This window comes from Sebastes umbrosus, chromosome 22 (genome assembly GCF_015220745.1).
Source record: "Sebastes umbrosus isolate fSebUmb1 chromosome 22, fSebUmb1.pri, whole genome shotgun sequence".
Lineage (NCBI taxonomy): Eukaryota > Metazoa > Chordata > Actinopteri > Perciformes > Sebastidae > Sebastes > Sebastes umbrosus.
The window spans coordinates 2,050,685-2,065,228 of record NC_051290.1 but is presented as its reverse complement, the minus strand read 5'-3'; the positions used below and the strand labels follow the sequence as shown (position 1 = coordinate 2,065,228).

Sequence of the window (14,544 nt, the reverse complement as noted above, 5' to 3'; positions counted from 1 at the left end):
TAACAGCAAGTCTTCAACCACAGCCCTCTGAGGATGAGGCGACAGTACAAACCCAAATGTCAACCTCATGGTGGCGCTAGAGGAAGAGTCACGAGGATTCATCCTCTGGAGAACATGAATGTCTGCACGAAATTTCATGTCAATCCATCCTGAGATATTCCAGTCTGGACATAATATATTACTACTTTATTCTCGTAATATTACGACTTTTTTCCCGTAAAGTTATGACTTTATTCTGTAAGTCTCAGATGTTTTTTCCCTCAATGTGGCCCTAATACTCCGTAGTACATTGTCTCTTTGGCCCTCACTGCATTAGACTTATATACTATATACTTAAGACTATAAACTGAGTTACCTTCATCACAATGATCACATGTTTTGCGGCTCCAGACAGATTTTCTTTTCTTTTGATAGTAAAGGTTGCTGACTCCTGGTCTAGAAGGAAAACGTTGTGTCGGAGGGGGAAATAAGACAATTAAAGAGGGTTGAATTCCATTTAGCTGCTTCAGTTTCAGGGTGCTGGTAGTACTGCTGCTTGTTATTAGTATTTTTCTCCACTAGATGACACTAACAGTCCTTTAAAACACATCAGCATCTCCAGTTTGAGCTGGTGAAGCTGCACAAGTTTAATTCAATAACACAAACTTCTTTCTTCAGACGTCATGTAGAGAGAGACGGAGGAGGGCTCATCAGATAAAGACGATTAGTGCTTGTTTCTTTTCACTACTCTTCAGCTTTGGGGCTTCCTGAAAGTGATTTTTAAAAATGTTTTAAGTAAACTACATCACACATATTATCACCATGAGCTCTGTGAGGCTCAGAGAATCACACAGAGAGGAAACAAGCTGCTGACACAAAACTGACATTTTAAAACATTTTATTGTAGTAAATGTTTGTTTGGCGTGTTGCTGTGCGGTTAACAGACTTTGTTTTAGCATGATGACCACTTTAGGCTCTGGTAACTGCACAGTTTGATTGTTTGTCACATGAATGTTCAAAGAAAAATTAATAAAAAAGTATGAATGCACATTTATTTTAAATATAAAAGCAGACTTTGAGGCACATTTTTAATCACGTTTATCAGGAGCATTCATCCACCACCACTTTGGCAGTAAAATCCTGATAAAGTGATGTTGGAGTCAACTTTGACCCCCCACATGGCAGCACTAGATCATAAACACAATATAACCGTAATAATGATTATCACATGAATGATGATAAAAATAAAAATTAATGATGATCACAATGTTAAAATAGCAGTACTTATTTGTATTAGCATTCTATTTGTACACTTTACAACAGCCAAAAGGTACCCAAAGTGCTTCACATTAACATCAGGAAATAACAGGAATAAAAACAGATAAAAAACGAAATAAAAACGAATATCATAAAAAGGTACATAAAAGCATAAGGAAAATGTCACAGCGCTACTTACACAGCTTATACTTTGACCTTGGGACTTCTAAAAAAAGGGCGCTAGGGAAGACTGGTTGAGAGCAACATACAGTGCATTACAATAGTCAAGTCTCGAGCTAATGAAGGCGTGAATAGCTTTCTCGAGAACTTTTAACAGCAGCATTACATGCATAGGATCATAGACTAACTGTAACAACACACTGGTTTATGATCTGAGTGACTGCTGACTGAACAGATAAGACACCAAGATAAATCAAGCCTGGCTGTTATTCTGGTCTGGAGCAGAATAGCTGCACAGAATACATCTCCATGGTAACGTATATGTCACTGCTTTTGTGAAACAGAGGCAAGGCTAAACTGAGCCAGGTTAACTGGACGATCCCGGCTTAATCTGCTATCTATGTTTTGTGTAACAGCCTCCAGGATTGTTCTAAGTATCACATTATACAATTTAAATAGAATTCATGGATTGAGTAATAGATCCTTTTAAAACTAGAATTACCACTTTGTGGTTGTATGCCTCCACCAACCACTCAAGTTGCAGTCAACCTCCATGACTGTCCAAAAGGTCATCATTTCATCATTTTATCCTGTTAGACATTTGTGGGAAATTGTCATAATTAGCACATGAATCTTGAGCTATGCGACCTTTGACCACCGAATCAATTCATCCTTGAGTCCAAGTTGACATTTGTGCCAAATTTGAATTTACTCCCTCCAGGCGTTCCTGAGATATCGTGTTCACGAGAACGAACCGAAAGGACAACCTGAAAAGATTATGTTTCTGCTCACAGCTGTCACGGAGGCATTAAAAGACACCTGTGTGTCTGTCCCATCTCATTATTCTACTATCTGTTTCAAAAAGTGCTTTGAGTTCAGTGTTTTTTTACGGCTGTGAAGAAAACAGGATTAAAATAACATCAGAAATAACTGTATTCATTAATAACGTGCAGTAGTCTCAATACGATAAAGCTATAGATATATGGCGTGTTTGTGAACGGCTGAGTAAGAAATAATAAATAAATTAATGAATGAATAATAACTTTAAATTACAAGAAATAACAGAATGCTGTGACTGACCAATCAGAATCCAGTATTCAACAAAGCTGTATAATAAATAGCATTAACTTGCTGGCTAGGTGCTAAAAGTGCAATAGAGATGATTAACATAGTGTGTTCCCTTTGGCCACGTCAGCATGTCATTTGCTATATAGTGACAGGTGTTTAGGACGATATTAAAGGGACTGTTTGTAACTTCTTACACGTATAAATCATTGCTGGTCGGTGTCTCATGGGCGCTCGCGTGTGTCTACGCTGTTCAGACTCAGACTCCAACACAAACTACAGTGAAGCACCAAAACCTCTTGGTTGTATCTAGTGAAGCCCGTCTGTTAAACAGTGTTGGCCGCGGTCGGAGGACGCGGGGGAGACCGTAGCTTTGGTCTCCAGGACCGGAGGCTCTGCTGTACTCTGCTCCTCTGCTCCTCTGCCTGCCTTCACTCACACAACGCGCTCGTTATCGTCTCCGACCAAAACTCCGGCGTCTCCCCCGTTCCCTCCGGCCGCGGCCGGGAGGCTGAGGCGGGAAAAGCCAACACTAGGATCAGCATTGATTCATGGAGAGACCTTCGTCTGGTCAGCTAACATTACTGCCAAGCAGCTGAAATATAGAGTGATATTGTGCTTTTAGCTGACGTGTGTCGCCTCACTGTGTTGATGCTCGTTCATGTCTATGTAGAGCGAGCACAAGCACGAGCAACAGGAAGCTGTCTATCGTTGACTTAACGGCCACAGGTGTCTCCAAAGTGCTCTTTGAAGTGACAAGTTCCCTTGTCAGCTCGAGGGAATGAGTTACTTAACTCGAGGGAACGAGTTACTAACTCGAGGGAACGAGTTACTAACTCGAGGGCACGACTTAATAAAAATGTTCTCCTAGGGGTCTAGGGGGGCTCTGTAGGAAATACGTTTTTGCCCAAAAAAAAAGAAGAAAAAGTGCAAGAAAATGTGTGAAATCTCTCATCTTGGCTGCTGCTCATTATAAGCTCATTGCTCTGTGAAAACTGAGGGCAACTCAGATGATTGTATAAATACTTGTATCAACTCAGATCCTCTCTCATGTACCATGAGGCAGAGCGTGTCTCCTGAGAAAAAAAGGAAACATCACCTGTCTTATCTGATAACGGCCTGTTCCAATCATGCAGCAGTTGTCCACCGTGCTGCCCATATGTTGGAACATCCCGACAGCGATCTGTATCCGTTATGCTGCTGATCCGGTCGGTCCACTTGTGGCTGGCTGGGACGCGCTGCGCTCCATTAAACGTAACTCTGGGGAAGGAACCCAGACTGGAAGAGGTTCGGTTGAGGCGACGACATACTCCGTACACTGGAGGGACAATTAACAGAAGTTTATTAATAATAATAATAATAATAATAATAATAATAATAGTGATGTGATGGTATGATTTACACAACAAGAACTGACACTCGTGTCTGAGTAAATATCCAGCGACTCCCAGGATCAGGACCAGAAACGAGATCATTACGATCAGATCGATCCAACCACCTGATGTGAAAAAAAGCAGACAAAAGCTCCAGTAACTAGAATATAACAGACACACATGAATATCAGCACCAATCAGAGTCTTTTAAATGCAGAGCCGCTGAAACTTCATAATGGTCCGTTATCACTTTTTGGACAAAGTATGTTTTAGTGTCAAAATACTATTTTCCCTTCAAGTCCTTCTAAAACGTTTTCCCACACGGTAACCTGACGTAGGTTTCTGCATGATGACGCTGCTACATGTACAGTATATATACATCCTTATAGTCAGTGTATTAATACAGTAACTTAGATGGCGGTCGGCGTGCTCCCTGTTTGGAGAAGCAGACAGGAGGACAGTCACACAATAACTGAGTGGGCGTTTCCATTTGAAGAAAACAGAGAAAGAATGCAGATGGACCCGCCCTTTCATTTTAAAACTTTTTTTCTCCTCCTCACAGAGTTGGACCGTCTCCTCACCTTTAACAACCGTTCCATCACCTTCAACATCCGATCCATCATTTGGATCTGGAGTTTGGTGGTTTACTGTTGGAGCCAGCGGCGTCTCTGTTGTCCAGGATTTAACTGAAATAAAACAGAAGATTTGTAATGATTGACAACACAATATTAAAATGAAACAATTATAGGACAACGTGACAGATTTTATGAATCAAAAAACTTACCAACAACAAGCATAATATCCGGAGGACTCGCCAACTGTGGGATTTCACATCTGTATCTTCCTTGGTCAGACTGCCTCACGTTCATGATCTTGAGGGAAATGTCTCCGTGTTTCAGGCCGTCTTTGTTCAGCGCCGTTCTCCCTTTGTACCGTAACATCTTCATGTCCTCTTCATCGCGGTTTTCATTGTATACGTGAACATACCTGTAGTTGATCAGTGGGTCTTCAGGATCAAACTGCTTGTCAGGTTTCCACCACTCTACGGTCAGGTTCTCCACGTTGAGCTGAGGCTCCACATGACACGGCAGGATGACGTCCTCACCCAGAGCGCTGACGATCTGTTGAGATGAACCAATCATCCGAGACCGACCTGGAAAATGGAAGGAAATTTGTTTTGTGTAAATTCATACCAAATTTCTAGGACCAATAACTGTCGCGGACTTTTGGAGTAATCCTGCTAACAGACAAACAAACCAACACCGGTGAAAACATAACCTCCTTCCTTCAGGTTATGAACAGTAAACAATCAATGAACAAATAATCAACATTAATAACTATTACAAACATGTTACCAACATCCGTCGCATCATAATAACGGAGCCTAGTGAAAGAGCAGTCGGATTCTCTGAACACCGCAGTTATTTCCCTTCCTCCGTTCATGTGAGTGAGACCCAGACCGAGGCTGGAGCGCAAGCCATGACGACGGCGTGACGTTGGGACCCCGTGACCGAGTCATGTGACCAAGCGGACGCTACTCCGCCAAGAGCCGTGAGGCTCGTTGGAGATGAGCCAGGCCGGCGCAGAATCGATCACTGGCGATCGCCGCGTAATGCATGCCGGTTAGATTTGTGTCCGAATTGATGCCGACTTGCTCTGACGTCGTGCACACGTGGGCAACGATAACCTCACGAGATCGAGGCGGCCGCAGTTTTTAGAGCCAGACGCCACAGTTGCTCTCCACCGACTGCAAGACCCAGTGCATGATGGGAAACGCCTGGCTGTCGCCTGATCAAAGAGCTGATTGGCTCTTAGTTTTGACACCAGGTGTTGTAGGAAGTCACAACTTTCTGTGTAACTGTAATATTTAACACTAGATTGTAGGATATTGGTCTCATGTTGTGCAATGAAGGTTTCATCTGTTAACAAACACATCTTGTGTGGTTATTAATAATAATTATTATAATAATGAAGGTTATTTATATATAACACTTATCAAAATGAGTTCTCATTACAAAGTGCTTTACAAGGTGGACATACAAATAATAAAGGATAGAATCCAATGCCACACACACACACATTTACACATAGATTTACAAACAAATATAAATAAATCCCAACGTGGTCTGAAAACTACAAGTGGCCTACAGATCAGATCTAACAGGAAGTAACTGTTTCTATGACTTCCTGTTAATTCCGCGAAGGCTGCTGGAAACGGATGGAAAACTGTCCGACTTGAACACAGCTTTTAGTCTCCGCCCCTCTGCTGCCGCCGCCTCATCTTGACATGCAGATGAGGCGCGTCATTTACATGCGAGTCCTGTTTAGGCTTCATGCGCACACTGAGCAACTCTTGAACGAATGACCAGGGCAGCGCCTTTAACGCTGTATCCAGATAAGAGAGCAACTTGTATAAAACCACCTTCTACTGACCAATCAGAGCTCAGTGCTGAGATTGTATGATAATATTACATACATATGAAGAAGTTAGACTCATAATCCAGACTGAAATTAACACAGTTTAAACTGACAAATGCAGGAAGAACAGCTGGATTTATGCTGAGGGTGTTTACCTTTTTTATCTTCCTCTTGAGTCTGTTTCATACCTCCACAGAGGAGGGAAGCAGCTGAAAGAAGGTTTAAATAGTCATAGACGCCGAATAGGAAAAGTACACAGGGTATAAAGATGAGTATTCCATTCATCAATTACACTCTTAAAAGCTATTTATATTTAGACGACTATATCTGACTTTTGAGTGTTCCCTTAAATTAATAAATCTGTTAATTTACACATTCACACATCTGGAGTTTTTCCTTTCACCAGCTGTTCTTCCTGTATTTAGCAGCTTCAACTGTGTTACTGTTAGTCTGATTAAGTGTTTAACTTCTTCGTATTTGTTTAATATAGTTTACTCTTCCTGTGTACAAAGCGCCGCTCTGCCTGCCTCTGGGCGTGTTCATGTCTATGATCGGTCAGATGCTGCAGACAGCTCCCCGTAACGTTCTCAGTCAGACAGAAACTCCGAGTTGATAACTACAACAGTAAAATCCTACTTTTACATTAATGCATCAGTAATAATAATCTAATGATAGAATACAGACGTAGGCAAAGTTGTTGGTAACGTTCCGTTAAAGAGAGAAAAACCCACAATGGTCACTGAAATAACTTGAAACTGACAAAAGTAATAATAAATAAAAATTCACTGAAAATTAACTAATGAAAATCAGATATTGTTTTTGAATTGTGGTTCAACAGAATCATTTTAAAAAACAAACTGATGAAACTGGCCAGGACAAAAATGATGGTACCCCTAGAAAAGATGTAAAATAATGTGACCATAGGGACATATTAAACTAAGGTGTGTCCTGTAAATAGCATCACAGGTATCTTCAAACTTGTAATCAGTCAGTCTGCCTATTTAAAGGGTGAAAAGAAGTCACTGTGCTGTTTGGTATCATGGTGTGTACCACACTGAACATGGACCACAGAAAGCTAAGGAGAGAGTTGTCTCAGGAGATCAGAAAGAACATTATAGACCTTCATGTTAAAGGTAAAGGCTATAAGACCATCTTCAAGCAGCCTGATGTTCCTGTGACTACAGCTGCACATATTATTCAGAAGTTTAAGGTCCATGGGACTGTAGCCAACCTCCCTGGACGTAGCCGCAAGAGGAAAATTGATGACATATTGAAGAGACGGATAACACGAATGGTAACCAAAGAGCCCAGAACAACTTCCAAAGAGATTAGAGGTGAACTCCAAGGTCAAGGTACATCAGTGTCAGATCGCACCATCCGTCATTGTTTGAGCCAAAGTGGACTTAATGGAAGACGACCCAGGAGGACACCAAATCATAAAAAAGCGAGACTGGAATTTTCCAAAATGCATATTGACAAGCCACAAAGCTTCTGGGAGAATGTCCTTTGGACAGATGAGACAAAACTGGAGCTTTTTGGCAAGTCACATCAGCTCTATGTTCACAGACGCAAAAATGAAGCATCCAAAGAAAAGAACACTGTACCTAATGTGAAACATGGAGGAGGCTCGGTTATGTTATGGGGCTGCTTTGTTGCATCTGGCACAGGGTGTCTTGAATCTGTGCAGGGTGCAATGAAATCTCAAGACTATCAAGGCATTCTGGAGCAAAATGTGCTGCCCAGTGTCAGAAAGCTTGGTCTCAGTTGCAGGTCATGGGTCCTCAAACAGGACAATGACCCAAAACACAGCTAAAAACACCCAAGAATGGCTAAGAACAAAACATTGGACTATTCTGAAGTGGCCTTCTATGAGCCCGGATCTAAATCCTATTGAACATCTGTGGAAGGAGCTGAAACATGCAGTCTGGAGAAGGCACCCTTCAAACCTGAGACAGCTGGAGCAGTTTGCTCACGAGGAGTGGGCCAACATACCTGTCGACAGGTGCAGAAGTCTCATTGAGAGTTACAGAAATCACTTGATTGCAGTGATTGCCTCAAAAGGTTGTGCAACTAAATATTAAGTTAATGTTACCATCATTTTTGACTAGGCCAGTTTCATTAGTTTGTTTTTTTAAATGATTCTGCTGAACCATAATTCAAAAACAATATCTGATTTTCATTAGTTCATTTTCAGTGAATTTTTATTTATTATTACTTTTGTCAGTTTCAAGTTATTTCAGTGACCATTGTGGGTTTTTCTCTCTTTAACGGAACGTTACCAACAATTTTGCCTGCGTCTGTAAATAACAGTACAACAGTCACAGTTTTAATACTTTAATTACATTTTACTGATTACACTTTCACAGTGTGGTAGTATTAGTAATTGTACTACAGTAAAGGATCTAAATACTTCTTCCACCACCGAGTCAGTTTATCTTTAATACGATAACAAGTTCATTATAGTGACACAAAGGAGCTCACCTTCAACTTCTGTGAAGACCACCAAGAGAAGTCCAAAGACAGGTGAAGCCAACCACCGAGACACCGGAGAGAAAGACATCAGAGACATGCTGCCGGTGTGCTCAGCTCACATGCTGCTGGACAGCATGACATCTGCTTTTTATACTCGGGAGCCGGTCCTTCTATCCATAGGTCACTGAGAGGAGAGAGGCGTGGTCCTTATTTATGGAGAGCCAATGACTTCTGTCCTTTCTCGCTTTGCCAAATCCAACAGTGTAACGTTGCATAACGTCGTGAGGAGAGAGGAGAGAGGAGATGGAGGAGCCCAGCTGCTGGTGACGCAGTTGAGCAGGTTTTTGTTTTTTTTTCTTATAAAAAAATAAAATAAAATGAAATATGGATAAAACAAATGAAAAATAAAAAAGGGATAAAATAAATAAATAAATGAAAAATAAATAAATAGATATAAAAAATAAAGAAATAAAAATAAAGAAAACTTTAAAAAAGCCAACCTAATAGAATAGAATGGAATAGAAAGCTTTATTGTCATTGTATTTAATACAACGAGATTCACAGTTGCCACTTCTGGTCAGTGCTTTAAAACAAATACTTGACAAGACTAAACGAGGTGGATAAAACATATAACAGGTAAAACACACACAGTTATAAAGCAAATAAAACAGGTAAAGTAGATGTAATAAATAAATATAAACAGAAGTGTTACACTAGAAGTATAAAATATAAAAATAGATGTAATGTAAACAGAGGGAATTGCACTTGTAAAATAGGTAGGGTAGATGTAATAAATAAATATAAACAAAGGTAGTTGCACTTGAGGTGTGTATTACGCCAACGATATTGCACAGACAACAACTGGGCAAAGATCAATATATCATGTGACTGTACAGTGTGGTGGGGGTGGTGGCTGTCAGTCAAATCAAATTAAGGCAAAATTAAAAAAGAATAAGCTAAAATAAAGTAAAATAGATTGATAGATAGAAGTAAAAAGAATGATAAATAAAAGGGTGATGTTTTAAAAGACAATGATGGATAAATAGATGATGTGGTTGTGTGTGGTGTGTGGACTGTAACTGGAGTTAAATGTAATCATGGGTTAGTATTGGTGGTGGTGGAGGGGTTTGATAGTTATGGTGGTTTGTTTTGGAGTATTATGGAGAGGTGGTGTTCTGGTTGTCCTTCATGGATTAACTGTGTCATGGCAGGTTATGGATGGCTCTCTGTATAGATCTCTGGGTGAGGACGGTGTTTCTTTCTTGGATGGTTTTGAGTCCGGACATGCTCTGGATGTAGTGTGTGCTGATGTATTGTGGGAGTCTGTATGCCAGTTTTATCCAAACTTGACTAGTGTCAATCTGCAGCCTGCAAGACGGCTTCAAGTCACACCCCTTCTTTAAGTTACACCTCCTTCTTTCTTAAAGGTGTATGACCCTGTTTGGACTATTAACTTAGGGCTGTCAGTCAATGGAAACAAATTTAATTGTGATTAATCGCATGATTGTTCATAGTTCATCACAAATTAATTGCACATTTATCTGTTCAAAATGTTCCTTAAAGGGAGATTTGTCAATTATTTAATACTCTATTTAATCCTCTTATCAACATATGGGAGTGCACAAATATGCTGCTTCATGCAAATATATGTATATATTTATTTATGGAAATTAGGGATGTCAATAATTAACCGTTTAACCGTTTAACAGACATTAAGCATTTTAACTGATGAACGCTATCGGTTAAAACGGTTAAAATACTGAGTTTTATTTTATTATTAATATTATCACAATATGTAAAATTATTATTATTATTGTAAAGAAACAGTACAAAAAAGAAAAAAAAAATATTATTATTATTATTATTATTAATATTATTATTGTTATTAGACATATTGGGATTATATTAATAATATAATAAATTAAGCTCACAAATAAAAATATATATAAAAAACAATAGTACAATAGTTCTATACAAGTTTAGTTATTTAAATTTAAATTAATATGTTAATGTTTAAATTAAGATAATAGTAATAGTAAACAAAATATAGTCAAAAAAGAAAATTATTATTATTAATAATAATATTTTTTTTGACTACTTTTCTTTACAATAAAGTCTTAATTTAATTAAACTTGTATAAAACTATTGTACATGTCAGTTTGTTTTATTCTTTACCAGTTATATTTTATTTGTATATACTTTTATATGCTATAACGATGACATGTTATTTATTGTAGTCAATTGTGTAATTGTTAATAATTACTGAATCTGCTAAATTCATCAATAATAGGAAATGTGTGTTATTTAAAGAGATTTAAGTAAAATATATTATTTTTCTATTGTTTATTTCATATATATCTTTTTGTTTATTTGTCGGCTTAATTTTATTTTATTATTAATATAATCACAATATGTATTATTATTATTATTATTATTATTATTAATAATAATAATAATAATAATAATAATAATAATTATTATTATATTTTTATATTAATAAATTTTTATTTTTATTATATTATTATTAATAATAATAATGATAATAATAATAATAATAATAATAATAATAATAATAATAATAATATAATTTTTTCTTTTTGTACTACTTTATTTCTTTTACTATTTCATGTTTTGATTTAACTAAACTTGAATTAAACTATTGTACATTTCAGTGTTTTTTGATACTTTAACAGTGTACACTTTGTTTTTATGTTCTATACCGTTGATATGAAATAATCTCACACATGCTCTTAATTGTCTGAATTACTCACACATAATAATAATAATAATAATAATAATAATAATAATAATAATAATAATAATAATAATAATAATAATATTGTGTTAAATATCTCTTACCCCCCTCAGGTCGTACGTTCCTGGGTCGTCCCAACAAGATGTACTTCGGTTCGGTAGCTCGACCCGAACACACCGAGCACACCGGCCTCCTCACCGCGTCCCCCCCGGACACCGCCGCCGTGGCAGCCACATCGATGCCGTCCTCCCCGTCCTCCAGCGGGCGGTACCAAGGCCTCGGCCACACCCTCACCCCGCACTCTATCTCCGCCCCGGCGGGGTTCACCTTCTCGTCCTGGGACGACGACAGCGACGACTCCCCTCCTCGGGCGGGTGACATCACTGCGAGCACATAGCCGGCGGCGGGAACTCCTCTCTTTCTCTCTACGTCCTTCGCCATCTTGTTTCGATGCTTTAAAGCCAAAAAAACACTCAGATAAAAGTCAGAATAAAAACATAAACTCGTCTGAACTCTCCGCATGTGTGAAAAAGAAACTGGATTTCATGGAAGGAAAGAAGAGAAAGAGTCTCTGTGAAGTCAAAGCCATGTTTGTTGAGTATTTTTAAAATAATAATTACCCTGTTTTAAATGTTTGAACTCTGTATTTTGATGTCTAATGATGTCATTTTGATAAATGTATCTCCGGCTGTTGGAAGGAAAACATACTGGATGTTTTCATCAGAAGGGGTAAGCAGTTTGTGTCTTTCCAAGAAGTGTCTTTGAGCTCAGTTTGACTGTTTGTTCTATGATAATAAATGAAAACGCCATATCTAATCACCACAACCTGCTGTCGTTGCTATCATTAGTGTGGTTCAAGTCCTCCAATAACAGCAAGTCTTCAACCACAGCCCTCTGAGGACGAGGCGACAGTACAAACCCAAATGTCAACCTCATGGTGGCGCTAGAGGAAGAGTCACGAGGATTCATCCTCTGGAGAACATGAATGTCTGCACGGAATTTCATGTCAATCCATCCTGAGATATTCCAGTCTGGACATAATATATTACTACTTTATTCTCGTAATATTACGACTTTATTCTGTAAATCTCAGATGTTTTTTCCCTCAATGTGGCCCTAATACTCCGTAGTACATTGTCTCTTTGGCCCTCACTGCATTAGACTTCTATACTATATACTTAGACTATAAACTGTGTTATCTTCATCACAATGATCACATGTTTTGCGGCTCCAGACAGATTTTCTTTTCTTTTGCTAGTAAAGGTTGCTGACTCCTGGTCTAGAAGGAAAACGTTGAGTCAGAGGGGGAAATAAGACAATTAAAGAGGGTTGAATTCCATTTAGCTGCTTCAGTTTCAGGGTGCTGGTAGTACTGCTGCTGCTTGTTATTAGTATTTCTCTCCACTAGATGACACTAACAGTCCTTTAAAACACATCAGCATCTCCAGTTTGAGCTGGTGAAGCTGCACAAGTTTAATTCAATAACACAAACTTCTTTCTTCAGACGTCATGTAGAGAGAGACGGAGGAGGGCTCATCAGATAAAGACGATTAGTGCTTGTTTCTCTTCACTACTCTTTAGCTTTGGGGCTTTCTGAAAGTGATTTTTAAAAATGTTTTTAAGTAAACTACATCACACATATTATCACCATGAGCTCTGTGAGGCTCAGAGAATCACACAGAGAGGAAACAAGCTGCTGACACAAAACTGACATTTTAAAACATTTTATTGTAGTAAATGTTTGTTTGGCGTGTTGCTGTGCGCTTAACAGACTTTGTTTTAGCATGATGAACACTTTAGGCTCTGGTAACCACACAGTTTGATTGTCTGTCACATTATTCAAAGAAAAATTAATAAAAAAGTATAAATGCACATTTATTTTAAATATAAAAGCAGACTTAGAGGCACATTTTTAATCACGTTTATCAGGAGCATTCATCGATCACCACTTAGACAGTAAAATCCTGATAAAGTGATGGCAGCACTAGATCATAAACACAATATAACCGTAATAATGATGATCACATGAATGATGATAAAAATAAAAATTAATGATGATCACAATGTTAAAATAGCAGTACTTATTTGTATTAGCATGCTATTTGTATAGCCCTTTACAACGGCCAAAAGGTACCCAAAGTGCTTCACATTAACATCAGGAAATAACAGGAATAAAAACAGATAAAAAACAAAATAAAAACGAATATCATAAAAAGGTACATAAAAGCATAAGGAAAATGTCACAGCACTACTTACACAGCTTATACCTGATACCTTCTAAAAAAAGGGAAGACTGGTTGAGACCAATTAGTGCATTTCAATAGTCAAGTCTCAAGCTAATGAAGGCAGATGGTTGTTTACATTTATTCAGGGGGAGATTCACTGAGAGTTTCAGAAACACAGTTACACATTCACAGCTGGAAGCTGCACCGTACAAATACAGTATGATCTGCTGGCCACGGAGCAACCGGAGTGTTTGGGGGTAAGTGCCTCAGTGGTAGTAATGAGGGGCAAGCATTTAACTTTCCCCACCGGTCCCCAATCCCCAGACCTACCGGTCTGGGGATTGTTCTAAGTATCACATTATACAATTCTAATAGAATTCATGGATTGAGTAATACATCATTTTAAAACTAGAATTACCACTTTGTGGTTGTATGCCTCCACCAACCACTCAAGTCGCAGTCAACCTCCATGACTGTCCAAAAGGTCATCATTTCATCATTTTATCCTGTTAGACATTTGTGGGAAATTGTCATAAATAGCACATGATTCTTGAGTTATCAACCTTTGACCACTGAATCAATTCATCCTTGAGTCCAAGTGGACGTTTGTGCCAAATTTGAATTTACTCCCTCCAGGCGTTCCTGAGATATCGTGTTCACGAGAACAAACCGAAAGGACAACCTGAAAACATTATGTTTCTGCTCACAGCTGTCACGGAGGCATTAAAAGACACCTGTGTGTCTGTCCCATCTCATTATTCTACTATCTGTTTCAAAAAGTGCTTTGAGTTCAGCGTTTTTTTTACGGCTGTGAAGAAAA

At 38.5% G+C, this 14,544-nt stretch overlaps 1 protein-coding gene across 1 annotated transcript in view; it reads right to left on the bottom strand.

Moving 5' to 3' along the window:
* Positions 1–3,512: 3,512 nt before the first annotated feature.
* Positions 3,513–14,544, bottom strand: part of LOC119482107 — a 21,606-nt gene continuing 10,574 nt past the window's right edge. The window contains exons 2-5 of the mRNA XM_037759509.1: positions 4,639–5,007; positions 4,436–4,540; positions 3,899–3,979; positions 3,513–3,799 (exon numbers count right to left, since the gene is read on the bottom strand). Coding sequence (XP_037615437.1) covers positions 3,513–3,799; positions 3,899–3,979; positions 4,436–4,540; positions 4,639–5,007 — 842 coding nt within the window. The remainder of the gene's footprint in view (positions 3,800–3,898; positions 3,980–4,435; positions 4,541–4,638; positions 5,008–14,544) is intronic.